Source organism: Petromyzon marinus (assembly GCF_048934315.1).
Source record: "Petromyzon marinus isolate PM22_M1 ecotype Great Lakes invasive population chromosome 68 unlocalized genomic scaffold, UKy_Petmar_22M1.pri1.0 chr68_unloc.2, whole genome shotgun sequence".
Classification (NCBI taxonomy): Eukaryota; Metazoa; Chordata; class Hyperoartia; order Petromyzontiformes; family Petromyzontidae; genus Petromyzon; species Petromyzon marinus.
In genome coordinates this window covers 81,609-105,068 of record NW_027422598.1, presented here as the reverse complement: position 1 = coordinate 105,068, position 23,460 = coordinate 81,609, and the positions used below count along the sequence as shown (strand labels likewise).

Here is a 23,460-nt window from a genome sequence, read left to right as displayed (position 1 = left end):
CCCCCACTCCCCTCCCCACAACCAACCGACTCTCCTCCCTCCGATTGGCCAACGGGCCCTCAAATTTAAAATCATCAACAACAATGCCCCACCCCCCTCCTCTTCCTCCTCCATCTCAACCCTCCTCCGATTAGCCACACCCCCCCACTTCCCCCGCCCACACAAACCAAACCTCCTTCTCCGATTGGCCACACCCCAACCCCCCCACCCCCAACCTCCAACCGCTTCTCGCCTTCCGATTGGCCAACGGCCTCCCTCCCCCCCGGGACGTTGGGTCGCGCGCCACCGTCAAACGGTCGCCAGACGCCGCCGCGTGCACGGCGGGAACGGTCGCAAGCGGACCAACGATGGAGGAGGAGGTGGTGGTGGTGGACGAGGTGGACGAGGTGGTGGATGATGATGATGATGAGGTGGTGGACTACGACGAGGTGGAGTGCGCCGAGTTGCTGCTCTCGCACTTCGCGGCTCGCCCCGTGCTCGACTTCGGGGTCCGCGGGCCCCTCGACCGCCGCTCGCTCCGCCTGCGGCTCCGTAACCCGAACGCGTGGCCCGTGGCGGCAGCCGCGGCGGTCACGGGCGCGGCGGCCGCCGTCGGATTCAGCGTCGTGCCGGGGGAGGTGCTGGTGGAGGTGAGGGGGGTGGTGAGGGTGAGGGTGGTGGTGAGGGGGGTGAGGGTGAGGGGGGTGGTGTGGGTGGTGGTGAGGGTGGTGGTGGTGAGGGTGGTGGTGGTGAGGGTGGTGGTGGTGGTGAGGGTGGTGGTGGTGGTGGTGGTGAGGGGGGTGGTGAGGGTGAGGGTGGTGGTGAGGGTGGTGGTGGTGAGGGTGGTGGTGGTGGTGAGGGGGGTGAGGGGGGTGGTGAGAGTGGTGGTGAGGGTGGTGGTGGTGAGGGTGGTGGTGGTGAGGGGGGTGGTGGTGAGGGGGGTGGTGAGGGTGGTGGTGGTGAGGGTGGTGGAGGTGAGGGTGGTGGTGGTGAGGGTGGTGGAGGTGAGGGGTGGTGAGGGTGGTGGTGGTGAGGGTGGTGGTGGTGAGGGTGGTGGAGGTGAGGGTGGTGAGGGTGAGGGTGGTGGAGGTGAGGGTGGTGGAGGTGAGGGTGGTGGAGGTGAGGGTGGTGGTGGTGGTGAGGGTGGTGGTGAGGGTAGTGGTGGTGGTGGTGAGGGTGGTGGTGAGGGTGGTGGTGGTGGTGGTGAGGGTGGTGGTGAGGGTGGTGGAGGTGAGGGTGGTGGAGGTGAGGGTGGTGGTGGTGAGGGTGGTGGTGGTGGTGAGGGTGGTGGTGGTGAGGGTGATGGGGGTGAGGGGAGTGGTGAGGGTGATATCGCCACGTGTTGGTGGTGGTCGAGAAGTCCGTATACCCCTGTGTATATGCAAGTCTATTAGATGCCATTGGGCAGGGGTATAAGGACTTCTCGCCCAACCTGTGTCTTAAAAATGTTAAACAAACTAGACGTGTTGGTGGTGGTCGAGAAGTCCGTATACCCCTGTGTACGGGTAATCTCATTGGATGCTATTAGACAGGGGTATAGGAACTTCTCGCCCACGCTGAAAATCAAAATGTTCAACGGTTGTGTTGGTGGTGGTCGAGAAGTCAGTATACCCCTGTGTATATGCAAGTCTATAAGATGCCATTGGACAGGGGTATAGGGACTTCTCGCCCAACCTGTGTCTTAAAAATGTTAAACTAGACGTGGTGGTCGAGAAGTCCGTATACCCCTGTGTACGGGTGATCTCATTGGATGCCATTAGACAGGGCTATAGGAACTTCTCGCCCACCCTGAAAATCAAAAATGTTAAACGGTTGTGTTGGTGGTGGTCGAGAAGTCAGTATACCCCTGTGTATATGCAAGTCTATTAGATGCCATTGGACAGGGGTATAGGGACTTCTCGCCGTACTGTGTGTGTGTCACTGTGTGTGTGTATCACTGTGTCACTGTGTGTATCACTGTGTGTATCACTGTGTGTATCTGTGTGTGTGTATCACTGTGTGTATCTGTGTGGGTGTCACTGTGTGTCACTGTGTCTGTGTCACTGTGTGTCACTGTGTGTATCACTGCGTCTGTGTCACTGTGTATCACTGTGTGTCACTGTGTGTATCACTGTGTGTGTGTGTCACTGTGTATCACTGTGTGTCACTGTGTGTATCTGTGTATCACTGTGTGTGTGTGTATCTGTGTATCACTGTGTGTGTGTGTCACTGTGTATCACTGTGTGTCACTGTGTGTATCTTTGTGGGTGTCACTGTGTGTCACTGTGTCTGTGTCACTGTGTGTCACTGTGTGTATCACTGTGTCTGTGTCACTGTGTATCACTGTGTGTCACTGTGTGTATCACTGTGTGTGTGTGTCACTGTGTGTCACTGTGTGTATCTGTGTATCACTGTGTGTGTGTGTCACTGTGTATCACTGTGTGTCACTGTGTGTATCTGTGTGGGTGTCACTGTGTGTCACTGTGTCTGTGTCATTGTGTGTCACTGTGTGTATCTCTGTGTGTGTATCTGTGTGTGTGTGTCACTGTGTGTATCACTGTGTGTGTGTGTGTCACTGTGTGTGTGTCACTGTGTGTCACTGTGTGTATCACTGTGTGTGTGTATCACTGTGTGTGTGTGTATCTCTGTGTGTGTATCACTGTGTGTGTGTGTGTCTCTGTGTGTTTCACTGTGTGTGTGTATCACTGTGTGTGTGTCACTGTGTGTCTCTGTGTGTGTATCTCTGTGTGTGTGTATCACTGTGTGTGTGTCACTGTGTGTGTGTCACTGTGTGTGTATCACTGTGTGTCACTGTGTGTATTTGTGTGTGTGTGTACAGGCTGGAGGCTGTGAGCAGGTGGCCGTGACCTGGGTTGTGCCCGAGTCATCCGGCGCCGTGCGGCACCTCCTGAAGGTTTCCTCGGCCGAGATCCCAGAGCTGCACGTCGTGGTCATGGGCAGCTGTGTGGAGCGTCGCCAGCCCCGAGTGAGTAACACAAACACAACAACAACAAACACAACAACAACAACAACAAACACAACAACAACAAACACAACAACAAACACAACAACAACAACAACAAACACAACAACAACAAACACAAACACAACAACAACAAACAACAAACACAACAACAACAACAAACAACAAACACAACAACAACAACAAACACAACAAAAACAACAACAAACACAACAACAAACACAACAACAACAAACACAACAACAACAAACACAACAACAAACACAACAAACACAACAACAACAACAACAACAAACACAACAACAACAACAAACACAACAACAACAAACACAACAACAACAACAACCGCCGCTCACCGCTAAGTGCCGAGGCCACTTGCACACGCTGGTACGCAGAGTGTGTACTACCCGTGTGTGTCTTTGTCTTTCGTGTGTGTGTGTCTGTGCGTGCGTGTGTGTCTGTGTGTGTGTGTGCGCGTGTGTCCGGTGGCCCGGCTCTGGCTCCTGCCACCATGAGGGGTGGACAGTCCTCAACTCGGGGCAGCAGACTGCCAAACAACAGGGTGTGGCTCTTCTTTTGGACAAAAGAATGAAGGGGGCGTGGGAGCGTGGCGGTGAGGTGTGGGAAGCTGTAAGCCCCAGGCTACTTTGGGCTCGCCTTCCCATCAACCGGAGGCGAGGAATGGTGGTCGTGGTTACTTATGCCCCCACCGAAGATGAACATCCGTGGAGGGATGCAGGCAAAGCCGATGAGTCAGATGCCTTCTATGACCTCCTGTCACAGGTGCTGGCTAAAGTGGCCCCTCGGGATAGAGTCATCTTGTTGGGTGACTTCAGTGCCCGAGTTGGTCATGATACTGGCACCTAGTCTGGAGTGATTGGAGGGCATGGGTCAGATCCGCTCAATAATAACGGTAGGAGGCTGCTAGATTTTTGTGCAGCCCATGGGCTTGTAATTACCAACACGCTGTTCCGGCATCGGCGCATCCACACAACATCATGGATGCATGCCGGGTCCAAGCAAGAACATCTGCTGGACTACATAGTGACGGACCAGCGGATGCGAGCCCATGTCCTTGACACCAGGACCTACCGTGGAGCTGATCTGCCCTCTGACCATCGACTAGTCATCTGTAAGATGCGCCTGCCATTCTTCCACTCCGGTGGTGGGTGTACACCCAGGACCCCATCCCGACCTAAAGTGGCCTGGTCTCAGTTATCTGATGAAAGTTGCAAGCGAGAATTTCATCATCGCTTGCGGCTGGGATTGGCATCGTCCTCGACTCCTCCTGATGTCCAGGGTAAATGGGCGAGGTTTAGGACTGTGACTCATGCATCTGCACTGGCTGCTTTGGGTATGCGGTCCAGACCTCCCCAGAGACCCTGGCTGACAGAGGAGGTGTTCAGGATGGTTGAGAAAAAGCGACAGGCCCACTGTCATCGGCTACAGAATCCCACGTCAGAGAATGAGGAGGCTTACCGCAGCCTTCGCTCGGAGGTTCGGAGAGCCGTGAGGCGCTGCAAGGATGGGTGGTGGTCGCGGGTTGCTGAGGAGATGGAGTCTGCCTCAGTGGCTCGTGATCACAAATCTCTATTTAGCTCCATCAAAAAAGTAACCTGTAGCGCCACACCTATTACCATCATTAAGGGAAAAAACGGTGATCCAATCTTCGACCCCCAGGAACAGGTTTGCAGATTTGCTGAGCATTTCTGTGAGGTCCTGGGGGAGGGAAAATCCCTCAGCCAGGAAAACATCGTGGCACAAAGTGAGGATGACCCTGCTGAGGCTGCGGTGCCTCAAATATTGGAAGAAGTCACCCCCTGTGAGTGGCTGGCTGAGGTGCCATCTGTTGAGGAAGTACTGAAGGCGATCCGGAGTCTGAGACCAGGAAAGGCAGCGGGCAGAGATTTTCTCCCAAGCGAAATGCTGAGGGAGGGTGGCGTTTGTGCACAGACTGCCCTATATGACATCATAACAACAGTCTGGACCACTGGACGGTTTCTGCAGGATTGGAAGGATGCCCTGGTGGTCCCCCTTTTTAAGAAGGGGGACCGCACAGACTGTAACAACTACAGGGGCATCTCACTCCTCAGTGTGCCGGGAAAGGTCCTGGCAAGGATTATTCAGCATCGCCTTGCCAGGCACGCTGAGAAGAGGCTTGCGGAGCCCCAATGCGGTTTCAGGAAAGGGCGGTCCTGCACAGATGCCATATTTTCTGTCCGTCTGCTACAGCAGAGGTGTAGGGAATTCCAACAAGACCTACATCTCTGCTTTATTGACCTAGTCAAGGCCTATGATACCATCAGTAGGCCTGGGCTCTGGGTCGTTCTTCGTGCTTTTGGAGTACCTGACCCTCTGTTCACGATCATTAAGGACCTTCATGATGGTGAGCGGGCCCGGGTAAAATTACGTGGCCGGGAGTCAGAGCCATTCCCTTTACACCTTGGGGTGCGACAGGGATGTCCTCTGGCTCCCACATTATTTAACATCTATTTTTACCACGTAGTTTGTGAAGCCTTCAATAGCTGTACCGGGGGAATCTCCATATGGTACAGATATAATGGGAGGCTGATCGATGCCCGGGTGCGGTCAAGGGATGGCTCCCTATTGCTCAACCACGTTATGTATGCTGATGATTTGGTAATAGCTGCTCATTCAGAGGAGGAGTTGGAGACGCTGCTGCTGAGACTGGAGCGTGCCACTAAGAGGTGGGGCCTTACCATCAGCCCCACCAAAACTAAGCACCTGCCTGGGTATTTTGTACCATCGGACACTCCACCCCCACAACTCCCAATCGGTGATGGGGCAGTTGTGGAGAGAGTGGAGAGTTTCCCATACCTGGGCAGTGTGCTTATGACCGGCTCCAGTTTAACAGCAGAGGTCTCACTCCGAATCAGTCAAGCGGCAATATCTTTTCATCGGTTGCGTAACGCTGTGTGGAAGCTACCTGGTCTGTCGCTCCACACTAAGCTTCAGGTCTTCTCGGCCACGGTCATTCCCTCCCTTCTCTACGCTTGCGAAACATGGACTCCCCTAATGGAACATCTTCGCCGGTTAGAAACATTTAGGCTGGCCTGCCTACGATCCATCCTGGGTTTAACCAGACTGGATTGTGTGAGGAGCTCACAAATCCTTGAAAGATCTGGGCAAGGTCCCATCGGTGAGCTCCTCCGGCGGACCAGGCTGCGATGGCTGGGTCATGTAGCCCGCATGCCCAGCCACCGCATGCCGAAACAGTTTTTGTTCGGCCGGATTGAGGGGGCTAAGCGGGCGCGGCACGGGCTAGAGAAGAGATGGAGTGATGTGGTACAGGAGGACGTGGAGCTGAGTGGACTTGCCGATGACTGGTACCAGCGGTGTCAAGATCGGCCTCTGTGGAGGAGGCTCGTGAAGGATGCTACTGGGCAGTTGGAGGTAGTCGCCCTCCAACAACAACGGAGGGCGGAGGAGCGATGCTCAGAACAACGAGCAGAGCGCCGGGTGGCTAAAGCACAGCAGGTTGGCACAGTAGGGGGCACAGGTGGTGCATCAGCCAGTCATCTCAGTCAGTCGACCCGTGGCACCTGGGTCTGCCCCGTGACCTCCTGCCAGCGGGCTTTCGACACTTCACGTGGCCTCAGGGTGCACATAGCCTGGCACAAGCGTCGTGGTGACGTCACCGCCACTTAGTGGCCAATGGCGGTTGTTGTTGTAGTGTCTAGTTAGTGTAGTGTGTAGTGTAGTGTCTAGTTAGTGTAGTGTGTAGTGTAGTGTGTAGTGTAGTGTCTAGTCAGTGTGTAGTGTAGTGGTTTGCGCTGCCCTACGAACTCAGCGACCCGGGTTCGATTCACGCTCACGGCCAACACCACCGGTGACGATTATCTGAACCGGTACCTGGGCCTCCCCTAGGTCGACTCGGCCTCAAGTGAGTAGTAACCAGGTGTAGCGGTGCGGTGCAGTGACCATCGCTGGGGCTGGGGGAGACAAAGGCGGCCGGGCGTGGTGGTGCTGGTGGCCACCCACCCCCTCTGTGTGCCCCCGCCTGCCGTCATAGACGCTGCTGATGCGCGCTAAGAACAGCAACTCTAACACCCCCCATCTCCATCTCCCTCCCTACCTCAACATCCATCAACATCCTCATCCTCCACATCCTCCTCATCCTCCACATCCTCCTCATCCTCCACATCCTCCTCATCCTCCACATCCTCCACATCCTCCACGTCCTCATCTTCCACGTCCTCATCCTCCATGTCCTCATCCTCCACATCCTCCACGTCCACATCCTCCACATCCTCATCCTCCACATCCTCATCCTCCACATCCTCATCCTCCACATCCTCATCCTCCACATCCTCATCCTCCACGTCCTCATCCTCCACATCCTCATCCTCCACGTCCTCATCCTCCACGTCCTCATCCTCCACATCCTCATCCTCCACGTCCTCATCCTCCACGTCCTCATCCTCCACATCCTCATCCTCCACGTCCTCATCCTCCACATCCTCATCCTCCACATCCTCATCCTCCACATCCTCATCCTCCACATCCTCATCCTCCACGTCCTCATCCTCCACATCCTCATCCTCCACATCCTCATCCTCCACATCCTCCACATCCTCATCCTCCACATCCTCATCCTCCACATCCTCATCCTCCACGTCCTCATCCTCCACGTCCTCATCCTCCACATCCTCATCCTCCACATCCTCCACATCCTCATCCTCCACATCCTCATCCTCCACGTCCTCATCCTCCACGTCCTCATCCTCCACGTCCTCATCCTCCACGTCCTCATCCTCCACGTCCTCCACGTCTTCATCCTCCACGTCCTCCACATCCTCCACGTCCGTCACCTCCTCCTCCTCCTCCCTCATCCTCTACAATCTCCGCATCCACAATCTCCGCATCTTCATCCTCCGCATCTCCCCTCCCCCCCACCACCACCATCCACCACCTCCCGCCACGTCTAGAGGAGCATGTGGGACCGCATCAAGAACAAACCCCCGCCCCCCGGCGTCCGCCCGGGGTCGCTCCTCCGTCGCCAGGGCCACCGCAAACCCGGCGCCGGCGGCGGTGGTGGTGGTGGTGGTGGTGGTGGCGGTGGTGGTGGCGGTGGTGGTGGTGGTGGTGGCGCTGCCCCTCCAGCTCCTCCTCCTCCTCCTCGCCTTCGGTCGCTTCGGACCGGCAAGGCGGGGCAGCCGCAACAGCGGCAGCGCCAAGCCCTGCGTACCCTCGGCCAACAGCAGCTTGAGCAGCTGCAGCAGCAGCAGGAGCAGGAGAAGCAGCAGATGAAGCAGCAGGGGAAGCAGCAGTGGCAGCAGCAGGAGAAGCCTCAGCAGCAGGAGAAGCCTCAGCAGGCGAAGCGTCAGCAGCTACAGCAGCAGCAGGAGAAGCCTCAGCAGGAGAAGCGTCAGCAGCAGCAGCAGCGGCAGGAGAAGCCTCAGCAGGAGAAGCCTCAGCGGCAGCAGCAGCAGCAGCAGGAGAAGCCTCAGCAGGAGAAGCCTCAGCAGGAGAAGCCTCAGCGGCAGCAGCAGCAGCTGCAGCAGGAGAAGCCTCAGCAGGAGAAGCGTCAGCAGCTACAGCAGCAGCAGGAGAAGCCTCAGCAGGCAAAGCGGCAGCAGCAGCAGCAGCTGCAGCAGGAGAAGCCTCGGCAGGAGAAGCCTCAGCGGCAGCAGCTGCAGCAGCAGCTGCAGCAGGAGAAGCCTCAGCAGGAGAAGCCTCAGCGGCAGCAGCTGCAGCAGGAGAAGCCTCGGCAGGAGAAGCCTCAGCGGCAGCAGCAGCAGCTGCAGCAGGAGAAGCCTCAGCAGGAGAAGCCTCAGCGGCAGCAGCTGCAGCAGGAGAAGCCTCAGCAGGAGAAGCCTCAGCGGCAGCAGCAGCAGCTGCAGCAGGAGAAGCCTCGGCAGGAGAAGCCTCAGCGGCAGCAGCTGCAGCAGCAGCTGCAGCAGGAGAAGCCTCAGCAGGAGAAGCCTCAGCGGCAGCAGCAGCAGCTGCAGCAGGAGAAGCCTCGGCAGGAGAAGCCTCAGCGGCAGCAGCTGCTGCAGGCGAAGCGTCGTCAGCAGCAGCTGCGGCAGATCCAGCGGCTGCAGCTGGACGAGGCCCCGGTCGCCACGGCGACGAGGGGGGCGGCCGCGGGCCTAGGAGGAGGAGGAGGAGGTGGAGGAGGAGGAGGTGGAGGAGGTGGAGGAGGTGGAGGAGGCCGATGGGGCCGAGAGAACGACGTGAGGGAGGGGGGTCGCTCGGAGGTCTACCTGGAGGAGGAGGAGGTGGAGGAGGAGGAGGAGGTGGAGGAGGCGGTGGAGGCGGTGGAGGAGGTGGTGGAGGGGGTTGTGGTCACTCCGCCCAATCGGGGCCAGCCTGGTCACGCCGGCGGCGGGGTGAGCTCACTGCGCCGTGCTCGGACGTTCACGCTGCTGGTCGACTCGGAGGCGATGGGCGACTCCCCGTACCACGACGACACGGCGGGCGACTCTCCCCACCGCCGCCGCCACAACCACAACAACCACAACAACCACAACAACAACCACAACAACCACCACAACAACCACAACAACCACAACCGCCACAACAACCGCCACGGGCACGAGGACGCCACGATGGACGAGGAACCTTCGGTGATCTCTACCGGTAGAGGTGGTGGTGGAGCTGGTGATGGTGGTGGAGCTGGTGGTAGAGGAGGTGGTAGAGGAGGTGGTAGAGGAGGTGGTGGAGGATGTGGAGCTGGTGGTAGAGGAGGAGGAGGAGGCGGTGGAGGAGGAGGCGGTGGAGGAGGAGGAGGCGGTGGATGCGGCCTGTACAGGCCAGCGGACTGTGGCTCTCCCCTGAGCCCGGCCGTGGGGGACCGCAGCGACGAGCGGCCGCGGTGGGGAGAGGCGACGACGACGATGACGATGACGATGATGACGACAACGACGACGACGACGATGATGCTGCGTCGTCGCCGTGGCGACAGCGGTGGCGGCCTGCTGCTGAGCCCCGGGATTTCGTACCTGGAGGAGAGGGAGCGAGACGATGATGATGACGACGATGACGATGGGGAGGAGGTGGAAGAGGAGGAGGTGGAAGAGGAGGTGGAGGAGGTGGAAGAGGAGGTGGAGGAGGAGGCCGTCGGACCTCGCCGGGCGGACATCGCCTGTGGCCTGGGGCGGGTGGCCAACTCCACCACCAGGGCGGCGGGGACCGCCACCGTCGTCAAGGCGACCGTCGTCAAGGCGAGGCCGGCGGCGGTCCCGACGACCGTTGTCAAGGCGAGGCCGGCCCCCGGCGTCGCCGCGGCGACCGTCGTCAAGGCGAGGCCGGCGGCGGCCCCCGGCGTTGCCACGGCGACCGTCGTCAAGGCGACCGTCGTTAAGGCGAGGCCGGCGCTCGTGCCGCGGAGCCTCCGATTCGGTGCCGGTGAGGCGGGGGTGGAGCCGGTGGAGGGTCCGGTGGAGCCGGTGGAGGGTCCGGTGGAGCCGGTGGAGTCTCCGGTGGAGCTGGTGGAGTCTCCGGTGGAGCCGGTGGAGTCTCCGGTGGAGCCGGTGGAGTCTCCGGTGGTGGAGCGGCGTGCCTCCGGCGCGCCGAAGCGCCGCAGCGCGGAGACCGGCGATGGCGCCGCGAAGCGCCCGCGGGTGGAGGGGGGGGCCGTCGCCGCGGTTACGGAGGCGGGGGAGGCGGCGGTGACCGTGGCGAGGGGGGGGGCGGCGTTCGTCGTCGCCGTGGTTACGGGGGGGGAGGAGTTTGCTGAGACCCCGGCCGGCTCTGCCACGGGGAAAGGTCGCCGCAGATTTCTCCTCCGGGGTGAGCGCACGGCAGGTGAGGGGGGTGGAGGCGGTGGAGGCGGTGGAGGAGGTGGAGGAGGTGGTGGAGGTGGTGGTGGAGGTGGTGGAGGTGGTGGTGGAGGTGGTGGTGGAGGAGGTGGTGGTGGAGGTGGTGGAGGTGGTGGAGGAGGTGGTGGAGGGGGTGGTGGAGGGGGTGGTGGAGGGGGTGGTGGAGGGGGTGGTGGAGGGGGTGGTGGAGGAGGTGGTGGAGGGGGGGGTATGTTAACTACCTCGTACCAGGCGAGGTAGTTAACATCTCTCAGGGTCTGGGATCGAACCCACGACCTCCTGTACACCAGGCGAGGTAGTCAACATCTCACAGGGTCTGGGATCTAACCCACGACCTCCTGTACACCAGGCGAGGTAGTCAACATCTCATCAGGGTCACGGGATCGAACCCACGACCTCCTGCACACCTGGCGAGGTAGTCAACATCTCACAGGGTCACAGCATCGAACCCACGACCTCCTGTACACCAGGCGAGGTAGTCAACATCTCACAGGGTCACGGGATCGAACCCATGACCCCCTGTACACCAGGCGAGGTAGTTAACATCTCGCAGGGTCTGGGATCGAACCCACGACCTCCTGCACACCAGGCGAGGTAGTCAACATCTCACAGGGTCTGGGATCGAACCCACGACCTCCTGCACACCTGGCGAGGTAGTCAACATCTCACAGGGTCACAGCATCGAACCCACGACCTCCTGCACACCAGGCGAGGTAGTCAACATCTCATCAGGGTCACAGCATCGAACCCACGACCTCCTGTACACCAGGCGAGGTAGTTAACATCTCACAGGGTCAGAGGATCGAACCCACGACCTCCTGTACACCAGGCGAGGTAGTCAACATCTCACAGGGTCACGGGATCGAACCCACGACCTCCTGTACACTAGGCGAGGTAGTCAACATCTCACAGGGTCTGGGATCGAACCCACGACCTCCTGTACACCAGGCGAGGTAGTCAACATCTCACAGGGTCACGGGATCGAACCCACGACCTCCTGTACACTAGGCGAGGTAGTCAACATCTCACAGGGTCTGGGATCGAACCCACGACCTCCTGTACACCAGGCGAGGTAGTCAACATCTCACAGGGTCACGGGATCGAACCCACGACCTCCTGTACACCAGACGAGGTAGTTAACATCTCACAGGGTCTGGAATCGAACCCACGACCTCCTGTACACCAGGCGAGGTAGTCAACATCTCACAGGGTCTGGGATCGAACCCACGACCTCCTGTACACCAGGCGAGGTAGTTAACATCTCACAGGGTCTGGGATCGAACCCACGACCTCCTGTACACCAGGCGAGGTAGTCAACATCTCACAGGGTCTGGGATCGAACCCACGACCTCCTGTACACCTGGCGAGGTAGTTAACATCTCATCAGGGTCACGGGATCGAACCCACGACCTCCTGTACACCAGGCGAGGTAGTTAACATCTCATCAGGGTCACGGGATCGAACCCACGACCTCCTGTACACCAGGCGAGGTAGTTAACATCTCATCAGGGTCACGGGATCGAACCCACGACCTCCTGTCAATCTTGCGTAGCTGCTGCTGCCGCCGCTGCTGCTGCCGCCGCTGCTGCTACTGTGACCCCTGACCCCTGACCCCCGTGCGTGAACCCAGTGCGTCCCAGGTCAGTGGCACGTGGCTGGCAGGCGGCCAGCGGCTCGCTGCCCAGCGGGAGACTCTGCCTGGTGAAGCCGGCAGTGCGTGCACTACGGGGTACACGCACAGCAGTACACACAGCAGCAGTATACAGTACACACACACAGTACACACACAGTATACACAGTACACACAGCAGTATACAACAACAACAACCGCCATTCGCCACTAAGTGGCGGTGACGTCACCACGACGCTTGTGCCAGGCTATGTGCACCGTGAGGCCACGTGAAGTGTCGAACGCCCGCTGGCAAGAGGTCACTGGGCAAACCCAGGTGCCACGGGTCGACTGACTGAGATGACTGGCTGATGCACCACCTGTGCCCCCTACTGTGCCAACCTGCTGTGCTTTAGCCACCCGGCGTTCCGCTCGTTGTTGTGAGCGTCGCTCCTCCGCCCTCCGTTGTTGTTGGAGGGCGACTGCCTCCAACTGCCCAGTAGCGTCCTTCACGAGCCTCCTCCACAGAGGCCGATCTTGACACCGCTGGTACCAGTCATCGGCAAGTCCACTCAGCTCCACGTCCTCCTGTACCACATCACTCCATCTCTTCTCTAGCCCGTGCCGCGCCCGCTTAGCCCCCTCAATCCGGCCAAACAAAAGCTGTTTCGGCATGCGGTGGCTGGGCATGCGGGCTACATGACCCAGCCATCGCAGCCTTGCCTGTCGGAGGAGCTCACCGATGGGACCCTGCCCAGATCTTTCAAGGATTTGTGAGCTCCTCACACAATCCAGTCTGGTTAAGCCCAGGATGGATCGTAGGCAGGCCAGCCTAAATGTTTCTAACCGGCGAAGATGTTCCACCAGGGGGGTCCACGTTTCGCAAGCGTAGAGAAGGGAGGGAATGACCGTGGCCGAGAAGACCTGAAGCTTAGTGCGGAGCGACAGACCAGGTAGCTTCCACACAGCGTTACGCAACCGATGAAAAGATATTGCCGCTCGACTGATTCGGAGTGAGACCTCTGCTGTTAAACTGGAGCCAGTCATAAGCACACTGCCCAGGTATGGGAAACTCCACTCTCTCCACAACTGCCCCATCACCGATTGGGAGTTGTGGGGGTGGAGTGTCCGATGGTACAAAATACCCAGGCAGGTGCTTAGTTTTGGTGGGGCTGATGGTAAGGCCCTACCTCTTAGTGGCACGCTCCAGTCTCAGCAGCAGCGTCTCCAACTCCTCCTCTGACTGATCAGCTATTACCAAATCATCAGCATACATAACGTGGTTGAGCAATAGGGAGCCATCCCTTGACCGCACCCGGGCATCGATTAGCCTCCCATTATATCTGTACCATATGGAGATTCCCCCGGTACAGCTATTGAAGGCTTCACGAACTACGTGGTCAAAATAGATGTTAAATAATGTGGGAGCCAGAGGACATCCCTGTCGCACCCCAAGGTGTACAGGGAATGGCTCTGACTCCCGGCCACGTAGTTTTACCCGGGCCCGCTCACCATCATGAAGGTCCTTAATGATCGTGAGCAGAGGGTCAGGTACTCCAAAAGCACGAAGAGCGACCCAGAGCCCAGGCCTACTGATGGTATCATAGGCCTTGACCAGGTCAATAAAGCAGAGATGTAGGTCTTGTTGGAATTCCCTACACCTCTGCTGTAGCAGACGGACAGAAAATATGGCATCTGTGCAGGACCGCCCTTTCCTGAAACCGCATTGGGGCTCCGCAAGCCTCTCCTCAGCGTGCCTGGCAAGGCGATGCTGAATAATCCTTGCCAGGACCTTTCCCGGCACACTGAGGAGTGAGATGCCCCTGTAGTTGTTACAGTCTGTGCGGTCCCCCTTCTTAAAAAGGCGGACCACCAGGGCATCCTTCCAATCCTGCGGAACCCTTCCAGTGGTCCAGACTGTTGTTATGATGTCATATAGGGCAGTCTGTGCACAAACGCCACCCTCCCTCAGCATTTCGCTTGTGAGATCATCTCTGCCTGCTGCCTTTCCTGGTTTCAGACTCCGGATCGCCTTCAATACTTTCTCAGCAGATGGAACCTCAGCCAGCCACTCACAGGGGGTGACTTCATCCAATATTTGAGGCACCGCAGCCTCAGCAGGGTCATCCTCACTTTGTGCCACGATGTTTTCCTGGCTGAGGGATTTTCCCTCCCCCAGGCCCTCACAGAAATGCTCAGCAAATCTGCGAACCTGTTCCTGGGGGTCGGAAATTGGATCACCGTTTTTTCCCCTAATGATGGTAATAGGTGTGGCGCTGCAGGTTACTTTTTTGATGGAGTTAAATAGAGATTTGTGATCACGGGCCACTGAGGCAGACTCCATCTCCTCAGCAACCCGCGACCACCACCCATCCTTGCAGCGCCTCACGGCTCTCCGAACCTCCGAGCGAAGGCTGCGGTAAGCCTCCTCATTCTCTGACGTGGGATTCTGTAGCCGATGACAGTGGGCCTGTCGCTTTTTCTCAACCATCCTGAACAACTCCTCTGTCAGCCAGGGTGTCTGGGAGGTCTGGACCGCGTACCCAAAGCAGCCATTGCAGCTGCATGAGTCACAGTCCTAAACCTCGCCCATTTACCCTCGACATCAGGAGGAGTCGGGGACGATGCCAATCCCAGCCGCAAGCGATGATGAAATTCTCGCTTGCAACTTTCATCAGATAACTGAGACCAGGCCACTTTAGGTTGGAATGGGGTCCTGGGTGTACACCCACCACCGAAGTGGAAGAATGGCAGGCGCATCTTACAGATGACTAGTCGATGGTCAGAGGGCAGATCAGCTCCACGGTAGGTCCTGGTGTCAAGGACATGGGCTCGCATTCGCTGGTCCGTCACTATGTAGTCCAGCAGATGTTCTTGCTTGGACCCGGCATGCATCCATGATGTGTGGATGCGCCGATGCCGGAACAGCGTGTTGGTAATTACAAGCCCATGGGCTGCACAAAAATCTAGCAGCCTCCTACCGTTGTTATTGAGCTGATCTGGCCCATGCCCTCCAATCACTCCAGACCAGGTGCCAGTATCATGACCAACTCGGGCATTGAAGTCACCCAACATGATGACTCTATCCCGAGGGGCCACTTTAGCCAGCACCTGTTACAGGAGGTCATAGAAGGCATCTGACTCATCGGCTTTGCCTGCATCCCTCCACGGATGTTCATCTTCGGTGGGGGCATAAGTAACCACGACCACCATTCCTCGCCTCCGGTTGATGGGAAGGCGAGCCCAAAGTAGCCTGGGGCTTACAGTTTCCCACACCTCACCGCCACGCTCCCACGCCCCCTTCATTCTTTTGTTCAAAAGAAGACCCACACCCTGTTGTTTGGCAGTCTGCTGCCCCGAGTAGAGGACTGTCCACCCCTCATGGTGGCAGGAGCCAGAGCCGGTCCACCGGACCTCCTGAATGCCGCATAGATCCAGGCGGTACCGGTCCAGCTCCCGACAGAGGAGTGGCAGCCTCTCCTCTGCAGTGAGCGTTCGAACATTCCACGTGGCCACCCGTAGTGGCTTTTCGTTGTTTCTGGAGTAGCCCCGAGGGTAGGTATTCAGTCTCCTGGCTCCGCCAATTGGGGTTTGGCCAGGAGACGTCATAGACGCCTGGCCCCCCGGGGCCTCCGGCACAAGCTTAGTTGTTACATATTTCAGTTTAACTCGTGGTTTCGTGGTAATTAATTGAAGGTGGAGGGGTTACCAGCCCCTCGCACCCGTCCAGAGCCCCCGTTTAGCCCCTGTGGTGGACACATATGCCATGAGGGGAGGAGCCAATCAAAATTGGATCTCCCCCCACAGCGCTGTCCACGACAGAGTTGCCCATCCGGCACCGCGAGGAGGTAGGGGGTTGTTTTGCCGGACAGTACACACATACACACACAGTACACACAGTACACTCAGTACACACAGTATACACAGTATACACACAGTATACAGTACACACAGCACACACACACAGTACACACACAGTACACAGTACACACAGTACACACACAGTATATACAGTACACACAGCAGTATACAGTATACACACAGTACACACAGTATACAGTATACACACAGTACACACACAGTGCACACAGTACACACACAGTACACACAGTATACACAGCAGTACACAGTGCACGCACAGTACACACACACTACACGCAGTACACACAGCAGTACACGCAGTACACACACAGTACACACACAGTACACACACAGTACACACACAGTACACACAGTACACACACAGTACATGCAGTACACACACACAGTACACACACACAGTACACACACAGTACACAGTACACACACAGTACACACACAGTACACAGTACACACACACTACACACACAGTACACACACACAGTACACACACACAGTACACACACAGTACGCAGTACACACACAGTACACAGTACACACACAGTACACACACAGTACACACACACAGTACACACACAGTACACAGTACACACACAGTACACACACAGTACACACAGTACACACACACACAGTACACACACACAGTACACACACACAGTACACACACAGTACACGCAGCAGTATACACACAGTACACACAGTGCACAGTACACACACAGTATACACACAGTACACACAGCAGTACCCAGTACACACACAGTACACACACAGTACACACACAGTACACACACACAGTACACACACACAGTATACACACAGTACACACACACTACACACACAGTATACACACAGTACACACACAGTATACACACAGTACACACACACTACACACACAGTATACACACAGTACACACACAGTACACACACAGTATACACACACAGTACACACACACAGTACACACAGTAGTACACACACAGTACACAGTACACACACACTACACACACAGTACACACACAGTACACACACACAGTACACACACACAGTACACACAGTACACACACAGTACACAGTACACACAGTACACACACAGTACACACACAGTACACAGTACACACACAGTACACAGTACACACACAGTACACACACAGTACACACACACAGTACACACACACAGTATACACACAGTACACACACAGTATACACACAGTACACACACAGTACACACACAGTACACACACAGTATACACACAGTACACACACACTACACACACAGTATACACACAGTACACACACAGTATACACACACACAGTACACACACACAGTACACACAGTAGTACACACACAGTACACAGTACACACACACTACACACACAGTACACACACAGTACACATGCAGTACACAGCAGTACACACAGTGCACACAGTTTACACAGCAGTACACACAGTGTACACAGCAGTACACACGGTATACACAGTGTACACAGCAGTACACACGGTATACACAGTACACAGCAGTACACACAGTACAAACACAGTACACACAGTACACACACACAGTACACACAGTACACACACACAGTACACACACAGTACACACACAGTACACACAGTACACACACAGTACACACACACAGTACACACACACAGTACACACAGAGTACACACACAGTACACACACAGTACACACATTACACACACAGTACACACACACAGTACACACAGTACACGCAGTACACACACAGTACACACAGTACACGCAGCAGTACACGCAGTGTGTGTGTGTGTCTCTCTGTCTGTGTGTCTCACTGCGTATGTGTCTCTCTCTGTCTGACTGTGTGTCTCACTGTGTGTCTCTCTGTGTGTCTCTGTGTGTGTGTCTCTCTCTGTCTCACTGTGTGTGTGTCTGTGTCTCACTGTGTGTCTCTGTGTCTCACTGTGTGTCTCTGTGTGTGTCTCTGTGTGTGTCTCTGTGTCTCACTGTGTGTCTCTGTGTCTCACTGTGTGTCTCTGTGTGTGTCTCACTGAGTGTGTATGTGTCTCACTGTGTGTCTCTGTGTCTCACTGTGTGTCTGTGTGTCTCACTGTGTGTCTCTGTGTCTCACTGTGTGTCTCTGTGTCTCACTGTGTGTCTGTGTGTCTCACTGTGTGTGTGTGTCTCTGTGTGTCTGTGTGTCTCTGTGTGTGTCTCTGTGTCTCACTGTGTGTCTGTGTGTCTCACTGTGTGTCTCTGTGTCTCACTGTGTGTCTCTGTGTCTCAGTGTCTCACTGTGTGTCTCTGTGTCTCACTGTGTGTCTCACTGTGTGTCTCTGTGTGTGTCTCACTGAGTGTGTATGTGTCTCACTGTGTGTCTCTGTGTCTCACTGTGTGTCTCACTGTGTGTCTCTGTCTCAGTGTCTCACTGTGTGTCTCACTGTGTGTCTCACTGTGTGTCTCTGTGTCTCACTGTGTGTCTCACTGTGTGTCTCTGTGTCTCACTGTGTGTCTCACTGTGTGTCTCTGTGTCTCTGTGTCTCACTGTGTGTCTCACTGTGTGTCTCACTGTGTGTCTCTGTGTCTCACTGTGTGTCTCACTGTGTGTCTCACTGTGTGTCTCTGTGTCTCACTGTGTGTCTCACTGTGTGTCTCTGTGTCTCACTGTGTGTGTGTCTCTCTGTGTCTCACTGTGTGTCTCACTGTGTGTCTCTGTGTCTCACTGTGTGTGTGTCTCTCTGTGTCTCACTGTGTGTCTCACTGTGTGTCTCTGTGTCTCACTGTGTGTCTCACTGTGTGTCTCTGTGTCTCACTGTGTGTCTCACTGTGTGTCTCACTGTGTGTCTCTGTGTCTCACTGTGTGTCTCACTGTGTGTCTCTGTGTCTCACTGTGTGTGTGTCTCTCTGTGTCTCATTGTGTGTCTCACTGTGTGTCTCTGTGTCTCACTGTGTGTGTGTCTCTCTGTGTCTCACTGTGTGTCTCACTGTGTGTCTCTGTGTCTCACTGTGTGTCTCACTGTGTGTCTCACTGTGTGTCTCTGTGTCTCACTGTGTGTCTCTGTGTCTCACTGTGTGTCTCACTGTGTGTCTCACTGTGTGTCTCTGTGTCTCACTGTGTGTCTCACTGTGTGTCTCTGTGTCTCACTGTGTGTCTCACTGTGTGTCTCTGTGTCTCTGTGTCTCACTGTGTGTCTCACTGTGTGTCTCACTGTGTGTCTCTGTGTCTCACTGTGTGTCTCACTGTGTGTCTCACTGTGTGTCTCACTGTGTGTCTCTGTGTCTCACTGTGTGTCTCACTGTGTGTCTCTGTGTCTCACTGTGTGTGTGTCTCTCTGTGTCTCACTGTGTGTCTCACTGTGTGTCTCTGTGTCTCACTGTGTGTGTGTCTCTCTGTGTCTCACTGTGTGTCTCACTGTGTGTCTCTGTGTCTCACTGTGTGTCTCACTGTGTGTCTCTGTGTCTCACTGTGTGTCTCACTGTGTGTCTCACTGTGTGTCTCTGTGTCTCACTGTGTGTCTCACTGTGTGTCTCACTGTGTGTCTCTGTGTCTCACTGTGTGTCTCACTGTGTGTCTCTGTGTCTCACTGTGTGTGTGTCTCTCTGTGTCTCATTGTGTGTCTCACTGTGTGTCTCTGTGTCTCACTGTGTGTGTGTCTCTCTGTGTCTCACTGTGTGTCTCACTGTGTGTCTCTGTGTCTCACTGTGTGTCTCACTGTGTGTCTCACTGTGTGTCTCTGTGTCTCACTGTGTGTCTCTGTGTCTCACTGTGTGTCTCACTGTGTGTCTCACTGTGTGTCTCTGTGTCTCACTGTGTGTCTCACTGTGTGTCTCTGTGTCTCACTGTGTGTCTCACTGTGTGTCTCTGTGTCTCACTGTGTGTCTCACTGTGTGTCTCTGTGTCTCACTGTGTGTCTCACTGTGTGTCTCTGTGTCTCACTGTGTGTCTCACTGTGTGTCTCACTGTGTGTCTCTGTGTCTCTGTGTGTCTCACTGTGTGTCTCTGTGTCTCTGTGTCTCACTGTGTGTCTCACTGTGTGTCTCACTGTGTGTCTCTGTGTCTCTGTGTGTCTCACTGTGTGTCTCTGTGTCTCTGTGTCTCACTGTGTGTCTCACTGTGTGTCTCACTGTGTGTCTGTGTGTCTCTCTGTGTGTCTCACAGGGGCTCCGGTTAGACACCCGCTCCCCTTCTCGGCGCGGAATCTTTACTACGACGAGCGGTGGTTGGAGAAGCAACAGCTGGGGTTCACAGCCTTGCTCAATCACCTCCTGGCTCCTCACGGACTCGAGTCAGACACAGCCAGGCAGCCAGGTGGCACATTCACTCACTCAGTCAGTCACTCACTCAGTCAGTCACTCACTCAGTCAGTCACTCACTCAGTCAGTCAGTCAGTCACTCACCCACTCACTCACCCACTCAGTCAGTCAGTCACTCACTCAGTCACTCAGTCACTCACTCACTCACTCAGTCACTCACCCACTCAGTCACCCACTCACTCACTCAGTCACTCACTCAGTCACTCACTCACTCAGTCACTCACTCAGTCACTCACTCACTCACTCACTCAGTCAGTCACTCAGTCAGTCACCCACTCACTCAGTCACTCAGTCACTCAGTCACTCACTCAGTCAGTCACTCAGTCACTCACTCAGTCAGTCACTCACTCAGTCACCAACTCAGTCACTCACTCAGTCACTCACTCAGTCAGTCACTCACTCAGTCACTCACTCAGTCAGTCACTCACTCAGTCACTCAGTCAGTCACTCACTCAGTCACTCACTCAGTCAGTCACTCACTCAGTCACTCAGTCACTCACTCAGTCAGTCAGTCACTCACTCAGTCACTCAGTCAGTCAGTCACTCATTCAGTCAGTCACTCAGTCACTCATTCAGTCAGTCACTCAGTCACCCACTCAGTCACTCACTCACTCACTCACTCAGTCAGTCACTCAGTCACCAACTCAGTCACTCACTCAGTCACCCACTCACTCAGTCACTCAGTCACTCACTCACTCACTCAGTCAGTCACTCAGTCACTCACTCAGTCAGTCACTCACTCACTCAGTCAGTCAGTCAGTCACCCACTCAGTCAGTCACTCAGTCACTCATTCAGTCAGTCACTCAGTCACTCACTCAGTCAGTCACCCACCCACTCAGTCACTCACTCACTCAGTCAGTCAGTCACTCACTCAGTCACTCACTCACTCAGTCACTCACTCACTCACCCACTCAGTCACTCACCCACTCACCCACTCACTCACCCACTCAGTCAGTCAGTCACTCAGTCACCCACTCAGTCAGTCACTCACTCAGTCACTCAGTCAGTCACTCACTCAGTCACTCACTCAGTCACTCACTCAGTCACTCACTCAGTCACCCACTCACTCAGTCACTCACTCACTCAGTCACTCACTCAGTCACTCACTCAGTCACTCACTCACCCACTCAGTCACTCACTCAGTCAGTCACTCAGTCACCCACTCAGTCACCCACTCAGTCACTCACTCACTCACTCAGTCACCCAATCAGTCACCCACTCAGTCACTCACTCAGTCACTCACTCAGTCACCCACTCACCCACTCAGTCACTCACTCAGTCACCAACTCAGTCACCAACTCAGTCACCCACTCAGTCACTCAGTCACTCACTCAGTCACCAACTCAGTCACTCACTCAGTCACTCACTCAGTCACCAACTCAGTCACTCACCCAGTCACTCACCCACCCACTCACCCACACACCCAGTCACCCACCCACTCACCCACCCACCCAACCACCAACTCACCCACCCACTCACCCAGTCACTCACCCACCCACCCACTCACCCACCAACTCACCCACCCACCTACTCACTCACACACCCACCCACTCACACACCCACTCACCCACCCACCCACCCACTCACCCACCCACCCACTCACCCACTCACCCACCCACCCACTTATCCACTCATCCACTCACCCACCCACCCACTCACCCACCAACCCACTCACCCACCCACACACCCACTCACCCACCCACTCACTCACCCACCCACCCACTCACCCACCAACACACCCACCCACCAACTCACCCACCCACCCACTCACCCACCCACTCACTCACCCACCCACCCACCCACTCACCCACCCACCCAACCACCAACTCACCCACCCACTCACCCAGTCACTCACCCACCCACCAACCCACTCACACACCCACCCACCCACCCAGTCATCCACTCATCCACTCACCCACCCACTCACCCACCCACCCACTCACCCACCCACCCACTCACCCACCCACCCACTCAGTCACTCACTCAGTCACCCACTCAGTCACTCACTCAGTCACCAACTCAGTCACCCACTCAGTCACTCAGTCACTCACTCAGTCACCAACTCAGTCACCAACTCAGTCACCCACTCAGTCACTCAGTCACTCACTCAGTCACCAACTCAGTCACTCACTCAGTCACTCACTCAGTCACCAACTCAGTCACTCACCCAGTCACCCACACACCCAGTCACCCACCCACCCACTCACCCACCAACCCACTTACCCACCCACCCACTCACCCACCAACCCACCCACCCACCCAGTCACCCACTCATCCACTCACCCACCCACTCACCCACCCACCCACTCACCCACCAACCCACTCACCCACCCACTCACCCACCTACCCACTCACCCACCCACCAACCCACCCACCAACCCACTCACCCACCCACCCACTCACCCACCCACCCACTCACCCACCAACCTACTCACCCACCCACGCACTCACCCACCCACCTACTCACCCACCAACCCACTCACCCACCCACCCACTCACCCACCTACCCACTCACCCACCCACCCACCCACTCACCCACCAACCCACTCACCCACCTACCCACTCACCCACCCACTCACCCACCAACCCACTCACCCACCCACCCACTCACCCATCAACCCACTCACCCACCCACCCACTCACCCACCCACCCACTCACCCACCCACTCACCCACCCACCCACCAACCCACTCACCCACCCACCCACTCACCCACCCACCCACCCACCAACCCACTCACCCACCAACTCACCCACCCACCCACTCACCCACTCACCCACCAACCCACTCACCCACCCACCCGCTCACCCACTCACCCACCCACCCACTCACCCACCCACTCACCCACCAACCCACTCACCCACCCACCCACTCACCCACCAACCCACTCACCCACCCACTCACCCACCCACCCACTCACCCACCCACCCACTCACCCACCCACTCACCCACCCACTCAC

At 56.4% G+C, this 23,460-nt stretch overlaps 1 protein-coding gene across 1 annotated transcript in view; it reads left to right on the top strand.

Annotated features, from left to right (window-relative positions):
- Window positions 1-223: 223 nt before the first annotated feature.
- The window catches only part of LOC116956913 (uncharacterized), a gene marked incomplete at its 3' end in the record, with an annotated part of 103,729 nt that continues 80,492 nt past the window's right edge, over window positions 224-23,460 (top strand). Inside the window, exons 1-7 of the mRNA XM_076058234.1 lie at window positions 224-629; window positions 2,798-2,944; window positions 7,891-9,183; window positions 9,274-9,362; window positions 10,086-10,711; window positions 12,356-12,454; window positions 20,346-20,495. Coding sequence (XP_075914349.1) covers window positions 348-629; window positions 2,798-2,944; window positions 7,891-9,183; window positions 9,274-9,362; window positions 10,086-10,711; window positions 12,356-12,454; window positions 20,346-20,495 — 2,686 coding nt within the window. The remainder of the gene's footprint in view (window positions 630-2,797; window positions 2,945-7,890; window positions 9,184-9,273; window positions 9,363-10,085; window positions 10,712-12,355; window positions 12,455-20,345; window positions 20,496-23,460) is intronic.